The 18,365-nt window shown below is 60.7% G+C and overlaps 2 protein-coding genes across 2 annotated transcripts in view; one reads left to right on the top strand and one right to left on the bottom strand.

Moving 5' to 3' along the window:
• Positions 1–6,438: 6,438 nt before the first annotated feature.
• Positions 6,439–10,676, top strand: MSLN (mesothelin). The gene is made up of 11 exons (XM_040634555.1): positions 6,439–6,716; positions 7,570–7,657; positions 8,203–8,246; positions 8,351–8,450; positions 8,724–8,902; positions 8,992–9,147; positions 9,249–9,391; positions 9,484–9,611; positions 9,901–9,995; positions 10,233–10,419; positions 10,492–10,676. Exons 1-11 carry the CDS (start codon positions 6,693–6,695, stop codon positions 10,578–10,580), a joined length of 1,233 nt encoding a protein of 410 aa, XP_040490489.1. The 5' UTR covers positions 6,439–6,692; the 3' UTR covers positions 10,581–10,676.
• A 376-nt stretch (positions 10,677–11,052) lies between these two features.
• LOC103668749 (mesothelin-like protein) overlaps positions 11,053–18,365 on the bottom strand; it is a 7,592-nt gene continuing 279 nt past the window's right edge. The window contains exons 2-16 of the mRNA XM_040634462.1: positions 17,713–17,797; positions 17,424–17,544; positions 16,427–16,547; positions 15,483–15,568; positions 15,196–15,322; positions 14,926–15,116; positions 14,471–14,561; positions 14,090–14,231; positions 13,571–13,758; positions 13,342–13,497; positions 13,135–13,262; positions 12,495–12,625; positions 12,323–12,417; positions 11,807–12,062; positions 11,053–11,432 (exon numbers count right to left, since the gene is read on the bottom strand). Of these exons, the coding sequence (XP_040490396.1) occupies positions 11,185–11,432; positions 11,807–12,062; positions 12,323–12,417; positions 12,495–12,625; positions 13,135–13,262; positions 13,342–13,497; positions 13,571–13,758; positions 14,090–14,231; positions 14,471–14,561; positions 14,926–15,116; positions 15,196–15,322; positions 15,483–15,568; positions 16,427–16,547; positions 17,424–17,544; positions 17,713–17,797 (2,166 nt within the window). The 3' untranslated portion in view covers positions 11,053–11,184. The remainder of the gene's footprint in view (positions 11,433–11,806; positions 12,063–12,322; positions 12,418–12,494; positions 12,626–13,134; positions 13,263–13,341; positions 13,498–13,570; positions 13,759–14,089; positions 14,232–14,470; positions 14,562–14,925; positions 15,117–15,195; positions 15,323–15,482; positions 15,569–16,426; positions 16,548–17,423; positions 17,545–17,712; positions 17,798–18,365) is intronic.

The raw sequence follows: 18,365 nt of genomic DNA, 5'->3' as shown, positions 1-18,365 counted from the left end.
TTCCTCTCCCACTCCCCCTGCTTGTGTTCCCTCTCTCACTGGCTGTCTCTCTCTCTGTCGAATGAATAAATAAAATCTTTAAAAAAAAAAAAAGAGGAGGAGGAGGAGCAGAGAACGAGGGACGAGCAGACTGCACGCCACACGCAGAGCCCAGTTTGCTTTTTCCCAATTTTGGCTTTGTAACTAGAGCTACTGTGAAAATTCAAGTACAAGTCTCTGTGTGGACATGGGTTTTCCTCTCTCTGGAGTAATTAAGAGTGGAGTGACTACAGGGGACTGGGTGTTTCAGTTGAGTAGACAACTTGATCTTGGCTTGGGTTGTAGTCTTGGGGTTGTGGGATCGAGCCCCCGGGTCGGGCTCTGTGCTTGTGCAAGTCTGCTTGGGATCCTCCCTCTCCCTCTGCCCCTCCCCTGCTCGTGCGCTTGTGTGCTCTCTCTCTCTTTCCCGAATAAATGAATAGGTCTTAAAAAAAAATAACACTTGTATGACTAAATTGCGTAGCTAGGTGTATGTTTAACTTCTTAAGAAAATACTGAACAAAAGTGACTGTATTAAAACGTACTTCTACCAGCAGCATGTGAGAGTTCCGGTTGTTCCATATCTCTGTCAACACTTGGCATTGTCAGGCCTTTATTTATTTATTTTTTTTCTTAAGGATTTTACTTATTAATTTTTTTTATTAGAGACAGAGCACGAGTGGGGGGAGGGGCAGAGGGAGAGGGAGCAGCAGACTCCCCGCTGAGCAGGGAGCCCCACGCGGGACTCGATCCCAGGACCCTGTGATCATGACCTGAGCCAAAGGCAGACGCTTCACCGACTGAGCCACCCAGGCGCCCCTGTCGGTCCCTTTAAATTTACTCGCTGAGGCAGGTGTGTGTCTTGTGGATTTGATCTGCCTTTCCTTGCGCGGTGACATTGGACATCTTTCTATGTGTTCATTGGTCATTCACACATCTGCTTTCGTGAGATGTCTCTTCAAATCCTTGGCCTTATTTATTTATTTGTTTGCTTATTTATCTATGTTTTAATTCCAGTGTAGTTAACACACAGTGTTATAATAACTTCAGGTGTACGACATAGTGATTCAACAGTTCTCTCCATTATTCAGGGCTCATCATGGCAGGTGCGCCCCTTAATCCCTGTCACTCATTCCTGCACCCACCTCCCCTCTGGTAACCATCTGTTTCCTCTCAAGAGTCTCTTTCTTGGTTTGTCTCCCTTCTTGTCCCTTTGTTTGTTTGTTTGTTTCTTAAATTCCGCATATGAGTGAGACCATATGGTATCTGTCTTTCTCTGACTTATTTCGCCTAGAATAATACCCTCTCCTCCATCCGTTTGTTGCAAATGGTAAGATCTCGTTGTTTATGGCTGAGTAATACTCCCTTGTATATATACCACCTGTTCTTTATCCATTCATTTATCAGTGGACATGTGGGGTGCTTCCCTAATTTCGCTATTGTAAATTATGCTGCGATAAACATCAGGGTACATATGTCCCTTTGAATGAGCGTTCTTATATTCTTGGGGTAAGCAGTAGTGCAATTGTTCTGTTTTGGGGTAGGGTGGTTCTATTTTTGACTTAGTGAGGAGCCTCCATACTGTTGTCCAGAGTGGCTGCACCAGTTTGCGTCCCCACCAGCAGTGCACGAGGGCTCCCCTTTCTCCACGTCCTCGCCAACACCTGTCGTTTCTTGTGTTGATTTTAGCCATTCTGACTGGTGTGGTATCTCACTGTGGTTTGGATTTCCATTTCCCTGACGGTGAGTGATGTTGAGTATCTTTTCTGGTGTCTCTTGGCCATCTCCATGTCTTCTTTGGAGAAGCATCTGTTCATGCCTTCGGCTCACTTTTTAGTTGGATTATTCAATTTTTAGGTGTTGACTTTGGTAAGTTCTTTATATATTTTGGATACTAACCCTTTACCAGATATGCTGTTTGCGAATATCTTCTCCCATTCCATAGGCTGCATTTTAGTTTTGTTGATTGTTTCCTCCACTGTGCAGAAGCTTTTTATTTTGGTGTCATCCCAGTAGTTTAGTTTTGCTTTTATTTCCTTTCCGTCAGGAGACACATCTAGAAAGAAGTCGCTACAGCTGATGTTGGATAAGTTACTGCCTGTGCTCAATTCTAGGATTTTTATGGTTTCAGGTCTCACAATTAGGTATTCATCCATTTTGAGTTTATTTTTGTGTGCAGTGTAAGAAAATGGTCCAGTTTCATTCTTCTACATGTGGCTGTCCAGTTCTCCCAACTCCATTTGTTAAAGATGCTGTCCTCTTCCCATTGCATATTCTTGCCTTTGGTCTACATTTTAAGAACAACTTTCCTGAGCTATAATTCCCACAGCACACAGCTTACACCCCTGAAGTGTACAATCCAGCATCCGCTTGCGTATTCACTGTGACAAACCTGCTTCCCCTAAATGATCGCACACCAAATTGCTTGGGAATTTAACTTTTCCTTCGGACTTGATGATTTCAGTCTCTTAATGATTCAACCTAAGATTACAAGGGAAAGAAGCCATTATATGCAAAACCTATAACGCGTTCCCATCATTTCAGCAACTAACATCACGTAAACCACAAGTGACGTGACTTACAGCCTTGCCGTGCTGGCAGAGCTGGAGCAAGAAGTGGGCTCCCCACGCCCATGCACGTCTCACCGGTGATATGTTGTGAGCTCAAACCACAGCTCCTCGGTGCGCTCGCAAAGGAAATTCCCACACTTCAAAATCCATTTAACTCAATTGGAAGCGATTAATCTTGATTTAAGTCCAACCTGTGGCTTTCGAAATTCCAGATTGCGCGTTTTTCATTTCTAAAACTTCCTGTTTGGTCATGTGTGTGTGAGTATTCCCTACATCTCCATTCATGAAAGCCTACTTTCCGCTACCTAGCTGGGTACAGTCCTAATAGCTGCGTTAAAACCCTTGTCTGATGGGCCTGACTGCCTCAGTCGGTGGTGGTAGGCTGTGTGACTCTTGGTCTCGGGGTTGTGAGTTCGAGCCCCATGTTGGGTGTGGACAGTACTTAAAAATAAAATCTTAAGAAAAAACCTTGTGTGATAATTCTAATAACTGACACATCTTGGCATTGGCCTCAGTGGATTCCTTTCCTCTGGGGATGGGTCACAGTTTCCTGGCTCTTCCCCTGACAAGTAGTTTGGATTTTTTTCTTAAGCCAAGTATAGCCGACACAGTCTTGGGTTTTATCCTGCACGCTGTGACCAAAGGTTGTAGAGACACTGCGTTCTGTTATATTCCTATGAAGACTGTGGATGCTTTTGGTTCGGTGGCAATGAATGTGCTCAGGCTTGAGCTGGGAGGTCTGCAAACCCTGAGGTGGGCAGAGGTTAGTCCCAGTCTGTGTTTCATCTTTGGCTGAGCTGTTTCCAATAGGCCCTGCACATGCGTGACTCAGGGATCAGCAAGAGCCTTGGGCGGAGTTTGGGGCCCCCTCCTCTGGCTCTCTCCCTTCCAGAGTTCTCCGCTCATTCTCTGGTGTCTGCTTCTCCGGGCTCCTTCCTCCTTCGGCCAGAAAGCCGGTGGGATGTCTGCTGGAGCCTGAGGGCTGGCACCACTGCAGCCTCGCCTCTTGGCGGTCTTCAGGGCAAAGCTACACACAGAGGGAAATCTCCTCCCTCAAATGTCGATTCCCCGGCAAAATCACTTTTGTTCATTCCCCCAAACCTTCAGGGAATTAGGTGTTTTTGTTTTTGTTTTTTACATTTTGTCCAGAATGTTTCAGTTGTTACCTGTGGGTGGGACTTTTTTAAAGGCATTTACTCCTCTACTGACTTCTGTAAGTTGATCTCTTGTACCAGGCAGCCTTGCTGAATTGTTTTAGTCAGCGTTTGGCTTGACTGCATACACCGGAGAGCCCAGCCCACTGGGAAAGATCAGACACAGGCAGCTCTATATCCACGACTGAGCAAACAGAAGCCTTTGCAGGTATGAACGCAGAGACAGAGTCTACACAGGGAATTCTGTTTACAAAATTGTTGGAGGGGCTGGAGGGAAAGTGGGGAGCCACCAGGGATGTTGACTTCAAGGCTGTACCACGAAGGCTGTGGTCCACAGTTGCAGTCAGTGTGCAGATGTTGACATCTGGCCAGATCAGAGGCACACATCGTCTGTCCTCGCTGGCCAGTGGCCACGGCAGCAGGAAGGTGGCTTCTCCCTCCTGTCCACAGCCAGTGCCAGGGGCAGGCAGGCAGCTTCCCACTGTGGAGGGCAGTGCTGTGTGATTGCTGGAGCGGGCTCTGGTTTGGATTTGCCTCCTGTGAACCCTAGGCTCACACCCAACCCCTTCCCCACACCAGCGATGTCTGTGCCACATTGCCATGAGCCTGGAACTCACTCCAAGAAGTCACACTATGGCCGATGCCCCTGGGAGTCATGCCCTGGCTGGGCGGCAACCGCCCAGAATCTGCTGGCCTCGGGACTGGTGGGGTGGCCTGTAGAGATCCTGCCATGGCCCCAGCTGGGACACCACAGCCTTGCTCTGCTGTGACATCCCGGCCACTTTACTTCACTGAGCCTCATCTCAGCATAAGAAACAGGGGAGTGAGATCCTGTGAGGCAAGGCCTCAGCTTGCGACGCATGTCCCAGTCCAGGCCCGGGGAGAGCTGCCACCCATGCCCACCAGGGAAAGGCCGGGCTGGGGCAGCTCTCCACCCTGGGCGCCCCTCCCCGCGGGTGGCTCCTGGGCAGGGCCTCCACCCGCACATTCCTGTGGTCCGAGCAGCGCCGCTCCCAGCTGCCTGGCAAGGCCTCATTTGTCTCCCTTGACAGACCTGAGGGGCTGCTGCCTCTTGACCACCTCACTTCCAAGGTGTGGAAGCCGAGGCAGAGGAGGCTCAGGTTTGGTTGATCACCCTGAAACAGTCACCGGCCTGGGGCACCAGGGGATGGCCCCAGGGGTCTCTTGGACTCAGCCCAGTGTCCAGCGTCACGGGGTTGACCACGGCCTCCTCTGTGTGGGGTGGTACAACAGCCCGGTCGGAGTCTGGGTCACCTGCTTGGGCATGCCTGGGGAGGCGAGGGTGAGGTCATGTCCATCAGCACTTCTGGCACCTCTAGCCAAGAAGGTCTAAGAGGGAGCAGGGATTAGCCAAGGCTGGTCCTGAGATCTACCCGAGAGGGACCCTGGCCACCCCAAGGAAGCAGGCTGGGGGCAACCCTGCCCCCTGCCACCTCAGTTGCCACGTCCCTAAGTCCTCATTGCCTTTGGGGAGTGCTGAAGACAGCCCCCACTGCCTCTGCTGCTCTGCTCACACTGCAGTGCCCTCAGGGTCATCTCTAGACTCCGCCCCTGCTGTGTGACCCTGGGCCGGTGGCAGAGCACGTCTGTGCTTGGGGCTGACGAAATGACCATGAGGCCAAGACCCTAAACCTGTCATCTGCTTGCCTGCCCACTCTCACCAGAGGGACCTGGGGTTGGGAACGTGGTGACTTCATTTTCCATCAGTTGGGGGCCGGACATTGGAAGGCTGGGCTGGGGTGGGAGACTCTGCAGGTGGGAGGCCACCAGACGTTCGGAGCTCATGACTCTCGGCTGCGGGAAGGAGCTGGCCGTCAGTCTGTCACACACACAGCCACCTCTACCTGACGCAGCTCTGGGACTCCTGACACCGCTGGGTAGCAGGCTAGGGGCAGAGAGCAGGGGCAGGGCCAGCCTCTCCTGGACAGGGCCTGCATCTCTCCTGCTCCCGCGGATGCCCGCGTCTGGGCAGTGCCCAGCATGCAGTAGGCACTCGGCCAGTGTGCAGGGGGTCGAGGACTAACAGGTGACCAGGCGGATGCCCGTCACGGAGGACTCGGGGTTCGAGATGGAACCATCCCTGACACCTTCCCTAGGCTGCCCCTGCTGGGACCTACCTAAATGGCTTTTTTTTTTTTTTAAGATTTTTTTATTTATTTGAGAAAGTGTGAGCACACAAGCAGAGGGGGCGGCAGGGAGAGAGAGAGAGAAGCAGACTCCCCGCCGAGCAGGGAGCCCGATGCGGGACTCGATCCCAGGACTCCAGGATCATGACCTGAGCCGAAGGCAGACGCTTCACCAACTGAGGTCCCCAGGCGCACCTAAACTGGGCTTTTAAGAACCAGGACAGGACAGAGAAGGACTTATCATGGCGGCCGTGAGCAGGGAGACACTGTTTCCATGTCACACACAAACACGGGCGCCCCAGACTGGCGGAAACAGACTCGAAACTGCAGGTCAAGTGCAGGCCACTTTGGAAGCCGTAGCCGGCCTCTGTGGAGCCAGCTGGCCTTCCTGGGGCTGGGGAGGCGAAGGATGCAGATTCCAGGGCCCATGGTAGCCTGCAGAGGCTCCCAGGATGCCCCCACCTGAGGAGCTGGGGGTTCCCTGGTGACATGGGGCTGGGGGAGGCTGAGGGGGACCGCACAGGGGGGCTTGGCTCTTGCCTGGCCTCCTCCATCCAAGGGCTGGAGGCCTCATCCCACTGCCCCTTCTCTGGTCTGGGGGTCTGGTTTTCTCCCACCGTCTCTGGAGCCTGGTGGGGGAGGGGAAAGGGCTCCCCTGGGGCCACTCCCCAGGACACTCCCTGAGGCCTGGGCTCTTTGCCCAGCTGAAAGGGGTTGCTGAATGTGCCTCCCCCATTCTCTCCCCCCATTTCTCAGCCTGGGTGGGGCTGACACAGGCTTGGGCGGAGGCTTGCAGGGAGGGGATGTCTCCGCTCTACCCAGCCCGGGTAGGTAGGGAGGGGTAGCCTCCCTTTCTGGGCCTCCCTGGGAGGGGTGAGTGTAGAGGTGGTTGGGTCTCCTGCAGACACCCCCCGCCCCGCCCCGCCCTCCCCCGGGACAGTACTCCCTAGAGAGCAGCTCCCCGCCCACTTCCCCACCCCACACTGGCCGACAAGGCCTCCTAAACTCCACTGTAGAAACGCACAGTGGGGGGACTTCCCGGAAGGCCTTTCCACCCACTGCCCCACTCAGAGGACAGGCAGGTAGAAAGGGGTGTCGCACCCACCGAGGCCTCTGTTTGGGGAGGGTCGTCAGTAGGGAATCCAGGAATGCAGGTGGGCCCCACCAGCCTTGTCCACCTGGACCATGGGTGGGTTAGGATGGGGAGAAGAGAATGGCCATACCCCAGGTAGTTGGGGGGGGGGTCACTCAGCCCTATGCCCAGCCCTGGTGTGAATGGGGAAACTGAGGCCAGCCTGAGCCAGAGGTGGCCCTGCCTTCTTGAACTAAAATCTCCAGCCTCACCCTGCCCTGCCCTGCCCTATGGGCAGAGCGGACGGACACCAGCCACCAGCTGCCCTCCCGGGCTCTCACAGCTGGGGGCCAGGCTGACTCAGACTCAACACCCTGGCAGGAGGGGCCAGCTTCCCGGAGGGGGCAGGGCGGGCCAGGTAGACTGGTTGATCCTGAGAGCGGGCTGGAGGCCACACGGACACTACCCGCAGGGGCCTGAGAAGGTTCCATCAGGGGCTCTGACACTCCGACCCATAAGGCCCTGCACTGGCCCAGGACAAGGGGGGGCGGGGGAGCAGGGGGGTCCTGCACAAACCGTGAGGATATCAGAGTCGCTCCTCTCCACAGATAATGGCCTTGCAGACTGCTCAGCCTTCCCTGGAGTCCTGTGGGACCTCCGCCCATGGCAGCTTCCTGCTCCTATTTCTCAGCCTCGGTGAGTAATAGGGGTGGGCTGCTGTAAAGTGTTGGGGTGCCAAAGACCATCAGAGGACAGCTGACGGTCCTGCCCCACCCCTCCTCCCTGGCAGTGGGCAGTGCTCCCATTCCTGGCAGGTGCCCTGAGGTCAGGCAGTTGTTCCAAGGTCTGGGCAGGTGGCCCAAGTCCTGAATAGGTGCCCTGAGTCCTGGGTGGGCTGTGAGGCATGTCTCTGCTCCCAGAGGTGTCTGTGTCCCTCTATACTCCGCAGCATTGGAAGCTGAGCCATGGCAGTGAGGGGGGCTCAAGCCAGAGGGACAGTGTCCATGGAATGGGTATCTGATTGCCCTGAGCAGCAAGGCTGTAGGAGGAGGATGTGGGGGGCCTGGGCTCCCTGGGGTGGGGGAGGATGTGGGAGGAGGATGTGGGGTAGGCTGTGACATCATGGGGTGCCAAGGCTGGGGGGGGCCAGTGTTGACACCTTCCTACCCAGGGTGGGGGCCTGGCAGGCACACCCAGGAGTCCCTGGCTATCTCCTCAAGCCTTGCGCCCCCTCCCTGCAGGGTGGCTGTTACCTTCCAGGGCCCAGGCTGCAGACTCGAGACTGGTAAGGTCCCTCTGGGGAAAGAGAAGAAGATGTCTGGCCCCTGGGTGGGAGTCCTCGGACACTGGGCCACGCGCGGCTCAGCCACAGCCCTGCTCTGTCCTCAGGGTGCCATGACCCCATGGCTGCAAGGCACCTCCCGGGACCTGTCCCGGCAGCGACCTGAGCTGACGATTTTCCTCTCGAGGGACCGGCGGGACACGGAGAGTAAGCAGGACACCCTGCCCCGTTGGCTATAAGGAGACCTAGGGATAGGGACAGCATTGTGGGGTCGCACCTGCCCACGCATCTGTGGCCCTTCCTGGCTGCATGGCTTGCTCAGCTGTGTCAACCTCGGAGAGTAGACAGAATCACCCCATTCTGCTGATGTGTAAACTGAGGCCTGGAGGGGGTCATGCATTCCCCACGGTCTCAGCAAGGTTTGGGAGGAGGGGGCTGACAAGAGAAGTCCAGCCCCCAACCCCTTGCCTGCTCCTGCAGAGAAGGTCTGCCCGCCGGAGCGGAAGGCCCATGCGGTGGACGAAAACCTTGTCCTCTATGAGGAGTGGGAGCTCGAGGCCTGTGTGGATGGGGCCCTGCTGGCGGCTCAGATGGACCTCGTAAACATGCTGCCCTTCACCTACCAGCAGCTGGGTGTTTTTAAGCACAAACTGGACGAGGTAGTTGGTGAGGGGCTCACGCCTGCCCGCTGTGCCACCCCAGGCTCCCAGAGCACGGCCGCGGCCCTCACAGTCACCTCCCTGGGCAGTTCTACCCACAGGGGTACCCTGAATCCCTGATCCAGCATCTGGGGTACTTCTTCCTCGAGCTCACCCCCGCGGACATCCACAAGTGGAACGTGACATCCCTGGAAACTGTGAAAGCTCTTCTTCAAGTCAGCAAAGGGCAGAAAAGGGATGGTCAGGTGACGGCCTCCCCCGAGGGAGCAGATGGGGTGAGGTTGTGCGGGCCCCAGGGGATACCTTTCCCTTGGCCCCAAGACACCTCAGTGGCCTCCTTCCACAGGTGGCTGCCCTGATTGCCCGCTATGAGGCAGGAGGGGGTCAGCTGGACAAGGCCACCCTGGACACGCTGGCCACCTTTAGCCCCACATACCTGTGTTTCCTCAGTCCTGAGCAGCTGGGCTCAGTGCAGCCCAGTGTCCTTTGGTGAGTCCCAGGGGCCCACGGTGAGTCCCGTGCCGGCCATGGCGGGCATGCTGTGCTCTGAGCTCACTGCCCGGCGCCATGTGCCTCTCCAGGGCAGCCAGGCCCCAGCACCTGGAGGCATGCCGCCCACCGCAGATGCACGTCCTCTATCCCAGAGCCCACGCTGCCTTCCAGAACGTGAGCGGGTCTGAATACTTTGCGAAGATCAAGCCCTACCTGGGTGAGCCGGGGAGAACCCTGGGGGGTTGGTGTGATGGCTCAGGCTTCCCACATGGGTGCTGCTCGGTTCTTGCCTCATGAGGCTGCTGCTGTTGGGGTGTCCAGTGTCACGGTGCCCCCTGCCCTTACACGTGTGTGTAGGTCGAGACCCCTCGGGCGCTCTCCCGGTCCCCCTCCAGCCTCTCCACCCACCCAGGGGAACCTGGGGCCCAGGAATTCCTTAGGGTCAGAGGGTAAGACTGGGGGCTGCCGTGAGGTCTCACGCTTCGGGCTCCTCTCCCCGCGAGCAGGTGGGGCCCCCACGGAGGACCTGCGGGCTCTCAGTCGTCAGAGGGTGAACATGGACATGGCCACATTCAAAACTCTGCAGACGGAAGCCGTGCTGGTAGGGCTGGGGGCGGGGCCGAGCTGGGGCGGGGGCGGGGCCGGGGAGCGGGGGGCGGGGGGCGGGGCCGGGGAGGGGCTGCAGGAGCGCTGCGCAAGGGTCAGTTCCGAACTCTGGAGGGCCCTAGGCAGGGTGTTCGGGCCTGGGAAGCACCGGGAGGTCTGGACACAGCAGACCCCGGCAACCTTCTGGGGGAGAGGCAAGGCGACCCTGACGGCCCCCTGGGGACTCTGGCAGCCGCTGACCATTGCCGAGGTGCAAAACCTTCTGGGTCCAAACCTGGTGGGCCTGAAGGCGGAGGAGGAGAACAGCCCCGTGCGGGAGTGGATCTTACGGCAGCGGCAGGATGACCTGGACAGTCTGGGCCTGGGGCTCCACGGTGGTATCCCCAATGGCTACCTGGTCATGGACCTCAGCTTCCGAGGTGGGCTGGGGCGGCACGCTGGGTGGGGTCGGGGCAGAGCCACGCCGGGCGCCTGAGTCACTGTCTCTGCAGAGGCCCTCTCAGGGGCTGCCCGCCTCCTGGGACCCGGACCAGTGCTCACTGCGACCCCCACTCTGCTCCTGGCTTTGACCCTGAAGTGAGCCCACTGCTCTGGTTGCGGGCCTCCCCTGCCGCGGGGCCCTGCCTGGCCCACCCCAAGGGGACTGGAGTTCAATAAAAGGCCCCTGTCCTTCCCGGCAGAGACACCCTGTGGAGCTCTGNNNNTGGGGGGGGGGGGGGGGGGGGGGGGCTGACCCCGTGACAGGTAGACGTGGTTCCTGAGTTGGAGTCCCTCCTATCTGCACTTGGAGACAGGGAGCGGGGAAGGGGGGTGGCCCTCAGGGTCCTCCTGCCACTGTCCTCATTCCCAGGGCCTTCCCTCCGAGGGCCAGGACAACACTCAGGGTGGCTTCTGGGGACAGGGCCCAGGAGATGGCAGACAGAGTCCTGTTCCCCGCTAAGAGGGCCTCTGCCCCTCTTGGCCTCAGAGCAAAGAGATGCAGGCAGGAAGATCACCTTGTCTTTTATTCAACTCAATCAGTAAGGTCCCCTCCCCAGTACCAGGTCTTCATCCTGAGGGAGGCCAGGGGTCTGTGGCAGCGTCTCTGTCGACTGTTTGGGGCTGGCCATGGGGTGGGCCCAGGTCCTCATTCCAGCTCCATGTCCTGGGAGCTGGGTGTGAGTGGGGACCAGCCTCGCAGGCCCCTAGGACGTGGGACATGGCTGGGTCCTCTGGGCCTGGAGCCTGTACCTGGGCAGGTGTCCAGCTCCACCTACCAGCCCCAGCTTCCCTGCGTGTGGTGCTGGGCCTGCGCCGTCTTTGGAGGCCTTCGTGCCGGTGCCCCAGGAGCAGTCCTGGCTGGGCCCTGGTGTGCCCCAATACAGCAACCACAGGAGGCTGGAGGGCAGGGCCACAGCGAGCGGCAGGAACCCCAGGTGGGCTGGTGGACTGCCTGTGGGTGGAACGTGGATGAAGCACCTATCAGCCCCAGCTGGGAGGCTCCCAGGCCTGGGCAGCCCCTCACTCTGTGCTCCTGTGGGTGGGGAAGGCCGGTGGGGACCACCACGGAGGCTGCTCTTCTGGCCCCTGACAGGGATCTTCGAGTTTCTCCCACCCCCGCTTTCTGGTGCTCCGAAAAGCGGGTTTGTCCTTCAGTAACTCAGCGGCCGGGGAAGAGTGAAGCCAGCGTCTCCCAGATGGCACCCAAGGAGGCAAAGGGAAAGAGTCGGCCCGCAGAGCACGAGGTTGGGTGCAGGATGAGGGGCAGACAGGGCCAGGCAGAGACAGCGAAGACCCGCTAGAAGGGGGGGCGGGTCTGGGGCATACCCGAGGTGGGGGCGCTGTTCCCGGGCTGGCGCGCAGTGGGGGCTAGATGGGGCGCCCAGGGAGTGGTGTTGGGAGTCTCAGTGGTGGAGCGGGCTGGGCCGGTGGGGCCGGCAGGGTCCGTGTCCAGGCCCAGCTCTCCGAGGGCCGACGTGTTCAGGCTGCGGAGCCAGGAGCTGATGGTCGGGTGGCTGCGTGCCTTCTGCAGGTCCCCAACGTTCTGGCCCAGCAGGGTCGTCACGTTGCCGACACTCAGGCTCTGCGAGGGAGGGACAGGGCCGTGGGGGCAGGTCCAGAGGGTCCTGCAGCGGCCGGCTTTGGGGCCAAAGGCAGACCCGGCATGGCAATACTTAACCGAGGAATGAGCACAGGGATGAGGCCTGGCAGAAGCGACCTGGGGTTCACGCTGTCTGCATGCCTCTGACTTTGGGGTGCATGGGGCCTGCAGACTGTGACAGAGGCCTCCCCTGGTTTGGCAGCCCTGCCCCATGCCCCAGACAGGCTGCCCCGGGGGCCCACCTGCAGCACTCGGGGGTTCAGGTTGGTGAAGGTGTCGATATCCATGGAGACGTTAGCCTGGACCAGGTGTCGCAGCTCCTCCACGGGGGCACCTCCTGGGGGCGGGCAGCGGTGAGAGGACAGGGGTGGGGGCTTCTGGGGCTGGGGGCCTGCACACAGGGCAGGGTCTCACCGAGGTAGGGACGCATGAAGCGATAGTAGTTAGCTGTGTTCCTGGTGCTGCCGAAGGCCTCACGGGCCTTGGTGTAGAGCGCGTCCTTCCGGCTCTGAGGGCAGGAGGAGATGTCCAGGGCCCCGGCCCGCCTGGGGGAGGGCGAGGCTGGTGGGCGGGCTGGGAGCTCCTCCTGCTCCCGGCCTCTCCCCGCTGCAGCGTTCCTCTTGCCCTCTGTACCGCGCCGAATAGTGTCCCCCCAAAACTCACGCCTGCCCAAAACCTCGGAACAAGATCTCGTTTGGAAGTAGAGCCTCTCCTATTGGCGTGGCCGAGTCTAAGGACTGCTGAGCCGAAGGGACTCTGCCCACGGTGCCACGGAGGCAGAGGCTGGGGCATGCGTCCACCAGTGGGGAGGCCAAGGGGTTCCGGCAGCACCCCACGCAGGATGCAGCCCCCCCTGCAGGCTTCGGAGGGAGCCGGCCCTAGGACCCCTTGATTTCAGACTTGTGGTCTCTAGACCGTGGGAGAAGTTTCTCCTGTTCTAAACCACTCGGTGTGTGGCACCTGGTTGTGCCGCCGCAGGAGCCCACCACACCTCAGGCCCAGCCCCTCCCTCCTTGGCTGAGCGGCAGGCGGCTGCGTCCCTGGGCTGGCTCACCGGAACTCCGCGGGCCTGATGGCCTGGATCTGCCTGGCGCTCATCCAGCAAAGGCGGGAGCCCCCGATGGCCATGAGCAGGGTGCTGGTGATGGTGCCGTTGTGGTCCAGGTACTTCTGTAGGACAGCCTGGACGCAGGGCCCGGGTCAGCCGGGCCAGGGGTGGCGCACCCCCCGCCCGCCCGACCCCCGCCCGTGCTGCCCTCACCTCAGTCTGGTTCTCCAGGGCCACGTCCGAGGCCAGCAGGGCCACAACCGTGTCCCTGGACGTGATGTTCCACTGGCCGATCTCCGAGCGGGAGTAGAGGTAGACCAGCGAGGTGATGAGCCGCAGCTGCTCCTCGGGGACGCCCCGTGGGTAGACCTGGGCGGGCAGGAGGGTCAGGCCCGCGGCTGGGCACCTGCCCACCGCCCCCCACAGCTGGTCCGCGGCGCACCCGAGCCAGCTTGGCCTTGACGACGCGCTGGCACTCGGCTGGCAGTGGGTGCTGCAGGAGGGGGTCCAGGTGGGCTTTGAGGACGCGGCCGCCCAGGCAGGACTCGAGCTGCACGCAGTCATAGCGCACCAGGAAGAGGTCGTCGCGGAGCGTGGCCGCCGTGATGTCCCCACGGGTGCAGGGTCTCCCTGCGTTTGGCAGGGGGTCGGAGGTCTTGAGCTGACCTTTGCTGACTTTGGGCCCCACCTCACTCTTAACCTTGACCCACCCATGACTCCCTCCTGAGCTTGACCTGAGAACGTCACTCAGACCAGATAGAGTCAACTCTGACCTTGACCCGCAGGTCAGGTCCACTGGATTCTGACCCCCCACCCCCATCCCAGGCTGGATGTGGACCCCCGGGCCGTACCCAGGAGGTCCAGCAGCAGGTGGGACTGTGTTTTGGGTGCTCCCCCCCTAGGGTTAGGCGCCCAGGGCAGGGGAGGAACAGCATTCCCAGGCCACAGTGGCCATACTGACCTGTGCCCCGCTTGGGCCGAGAGGGCACTGATGCAGCCTTGGCCTTGAGAAAGCCAGTGACGAAGCGCCTGGCATCGCGCTGGCTGAGCCGCCCAGCTCGGTACGTGGCCACCGTGCTGCTGAAGAAGGCCAGGCCCACAGCCTGGCCAGGCAGGCGTGGAGACTCCACACCCGGGGGAGGGGCTGCCAGGGGCCACCTGGTTCCTCCTCCCGTCCCACAGACAGAAACTCTGGGGCAGGGAGTGACTGGGGACGCTGGTCAGGCATTGGAGAGGCCGTATGGCCCACCCCCAGGCCTGGACAGGCTGGTGGAAGGTCGGCTGGATCCCCCCGTCCTTGTCCACAGCCAGCCTGACAGCCCCCCACTGCAGAGTGTCCTACCTCAGGCACCTGCATCCACAGGCTGGAGCTGATGTAGGTGGCCAGGGCTCCCAGGGCCCGCAGCCCCTCTAGGTTCCAGGAGCTGGGAGGCCTGGCGTGTGGTGAGGGAGCACCGTGTTAGGGTCAGGAGCAGAGCCCCAGCCCCCGGAGGCTGCCTTCCCCTCCCTGAGCACCCAGTTTCCAGGGCCTGCCCTGCTGGGGACACCTCCCGCTCAGCAGAGACCCTCCCACCTCAGGTGTGGGGGCAGGGGAACCGGGGGGTCTAGAGGGTGGCGGTAGCACCCCGAGCCTGTGCACCGTAGGCTGCGGGGTCAGAGCAGCTGTGAGCTGGGGGGAGACGTCAAAGGTCAGCAAGACAGCAGACATTAGGGGTCTCCTGGGTCCAAAGTCCAGGTGGCCTCCCACCTCCTCTCAAGGAGGGGAGGCTTGGGCGGAGGGCTCCGGGCCCTGCCTACCCCAGCACGGTCTTGCTGCTGGCCAGCAGCGTGTTGAGGGCGGCTTGCTGCGTGGCGGTCAGACGGCGGCAGCGCTGCAAGTTCTCCAGCACACGGGGGTCTGCGGTCTCGATGCGGGACGCATCCATGTCACACACCAGGACCCCAAGGAGCAGCAGGTCAGAGGCACTCAGCCGCAGGCGGGGCGCTCCCTGCCGCACAGCGGGTCAGCATGAGCCCCGCCCCACTGCCTGTCCACCCACCCTGTCCTGGCCCTTCCGTCGTGCCTACCAGGCAGGCCAAGGCCACGTGCTGCAGGGCGACCCTCTGGTCTGGCAGGTTGGCTAGCAGCTCCGTGTCCCCCTGGGCAGCGCGGCGGGTGAAGGCCCGGCAGTTGGCTTTCCTTACCTGCGTCAGGCTGCGGGCAGGTTTGGGGGCTGTTGGGAGGGCGGGGGCCGCCCGAGGTCCTCCTCTGGGGTGTTCCAGATGTCCCTGGGGAGCTGGGGTCCCTGGGACTCCAAAGGAGGCGTGCTCAGCCTACTGTGCCCGGACGCTGGGGGTGGGGGTGGGGCACTCACTTGTAGAAGAGAAGCAGGTCAGGGGGGTGGAGCTCAAAGTCGTCCTGGAGGCCGTGCAGAGTGGCCAGGTTGGCCAGGCAGCTGAGCTGGGCAGGGCAGGGGCATGTCGTGGGCTTGCCCAGCCTGGGGCTCCCAGCCCCTGTCTTTCTGCCGCCTTACCCTCGCCCTCGGCATGGGGCCCTCCCCACCTGCCCGGTCACCTGGATGCTCTGTCGTCTCCCTGTCTCAGGATGCGTCAGGGCCAGCCTGCGAGCCCCCCCACCTAGGCCTTCAGGACTTCTGCCCCCACCCCTGGGCCCCACGGCACTACAGTGGCTCCGTCGTTCATCCCAATGCCATCTCCTGCCTAGACTTTTTGTCTTGCTTGACTTACTCTGGGGTGCTTTCAGATTTATTGCTAATTTCATGCTAATTTTATAATGAGACAGAATAGTAGCTCTCCTTCTCTCTGTGTCTTTAAACTCAGGGGTAGGCAATGCTTGGGTCAACTGTAGGTTGAGGTGGGCTCAGATGGCAGGGGAGAGGCCAGCAGGCTGGAGAGCCACATGGGGCCCAGAGGACCCGTCCCAATGTGGGCACCATGTGCCAATGGAGGCAGGGAGTGGCCAGGACAGGCCTGCTGGACAAGCCCTCACCCGAGCCAGGAACGGAAGTTGGGGTCTGTGGGTAAGTGGCTAAGTCCTGGAAATGGTCCTAAATGGGCAGCACCAGAGAGTCACCCAAGGGAGGGAAAATTCAACCTTAGGCAGCCAGACCTCCTGCCACGTCGGGGTCTACCCAGCAGACGCGTCTCACGTGCTTGCGAGGCTGGCCATCCCAGCTCCCTGCGTCCCCTCCTGACCCGTGCCTTTTGCTGGGGAAGCCCTTCCTCCCCACTTGTCTCCGGGACGTCTGCCCCCTGCTCTCAGCACCCTGGCCTGCTCCCGCCAGCCACAGCCGTTTACCTGCCAGGCTCTGAGGAGGACCTGCTGGGTGGCCATCCCCCGGATGAGAGCGGAGAGCTGGTCCCGGGGCAGCTGGCTGGCCGGCTGGCACCAGAAGCTGTGCAGGAGGGAGGTGTTGGCACTGGGCAGATAGGAGACGGGCAGTGAGCGGCGGCATCGAGGTCAGCACCCCCGGCACCGAGGGCGTGGGATACAGGAGGTGTGGCCTTGGCACACGCGAGACCACGGCTTCGCTCAGCCCTCGCTCCTGTGGGTGCACAGTGGGCGCCAGGCTCCAAGCTGTGAGCAGGGCTGGGAGGTGGCCCTGGCCTGGACTCTGGGTCTGTGCCTCCTCCCAAGGCCTGGTCCCAGCATGCTCTGAGTTCGGGTAGGCTCCACCATCCCAGCGACGGCTGAGGGTGTGGAGGACATGTGCCCCAGGCACCAGCCGCATCACCACAGCCGGCCTGGTGCCGGCTGAGTGCTCCTCACGGCATGCATCTGGCTAATAAAGTCTGTGTGTGCCGAGGGCGTCTCATGGGACTTCCGCCCGGGCCTCTAACCCTGCCTAATCAGTACACTGATCAATCAACTGATCGATGGCTCGTCAGTGATCTCTAACCCTCCAGGGAAGGGAAGGATGGCTGAGCCCATGTGTGAGACCTCGGAAGAGTGCTTGGGAACGATGGCATCTCCGGGAACTGAGAGAGCAGCCAAGTCTTGGGGGCAGAGGAAGAAACCCAAGAAGACTCAGGACGAGAAGTAATCACCCACCAGGCAAGGAGAGCAGTGCAAGCTGTGAGGGGTCCGGGGGCCCCAGCCAGCTGCGATGGCCTGGGGGACCCACTCCTGGCCAGGTGGGTTATGAGTCTGATGCAGGACACTGGATGCTCGGGGCAAGATTGGTGAGCGATGGACGCAGGCTTCCGCTATGCCTGGGCCATTGGGGGAAGAACCTGGGCACCCCCCACCCCTGCCTGCCAGAGGGTCAGCTGCAGGAACATGACCTGGCACTCACCTGGCCCACAGGTCAGCCCTGCTGGCATCCAGCCCTCCCTGGGAGAAGCCCTGGGCCTGGGGACAAGAGCAGTGGGCAGTGAGCCACACGAGGAGGGCGAAGCCTGGGTTCACCTGGGCACCTGGAACAGAACGGGCAGTGAGCGGCTGCCGGCCCCCAGCACAGCCGGGCGCTGCCTGCTGGGGGCATCCCTCAAGGGTAGGCCTAGGGTCACAGATGGTCCTGCCACCTCAGGGGAGCCACCACCCCCTGGAGGATCCCAGGTGCCCCTTTGTGAGGGCTGTCTCACCTGCTCTGGGGCCCATGGCTGTCTGGTGTGCACCGCTCCTCCTGGCAGAGAGGTGTGGGGTCACGGGCGGTGGGTCCTGGACAAGCTAGAGGGGAGACAGGAGGCGATGAGGCCCACCCCATCACCTTCCCCTGTCCTCTTCAGCACAGGGCACAGAGGGGGAAGTGCTGTCTGGGGTCCTATAGGGTGGCTACCCTGCCGCTGTGCCTCTGTGCCTTTGGGGAGGGGCACAAACCCCGCAAACAATGCCTCTTTGGAACCAAAGGGAGTGGCAAGAGGAGGGGCCGGGCCAAACCCCGGGTCCTTTCTTATCACAGGTCAGGACTCCTGGGGCTCGGTATCTGCAATAAACAGATCTCTTGACAGGGACAGGGGAGGGCGGTGGTCCCAGTAAGCCCCTGCGGGCAGTCGCGGGGGCTCTCCAACCTGTCCCCATGCCTGGGCAGCCTAGAAAACCCTCTTCCCCTCTCAGGGCCTCAGACGCCCAGCCAGACCCTGCCTCCGGCCACGGCCCACACCGCAGACCGGCAGGCTGCCCTGCCGAGTGTCCAGATGGAGGCTCAGCTGTGAGGTGAAGGTGTCGGTGTGCGCGTGGGCCTCTAGACTCCGCGTGGCCCAGGGTGGTTGCTGTCCTAGGCAGGGGACAGCGTGGA

Source organism: Ursus maritimus, unplaced genomic scaffold (assembly GCF_017311325.1).
Source record: "Ursus maritimus isolate PB19 unplaced genomic scaffold, ASM1731132v1 scaffold_2, whole genome shotgun sequence".
Classification (NCBI taxonomy): Eukaryota; Metazoa; Chordata; class Mammalia; order Carnivora; family Ursidae; genus Ursus; species Ursus maritimus.
Note: the sequence above shows the minus strand (reverse complement) of the source record. Positions and strands in the feature narration are given on the sequence as shown.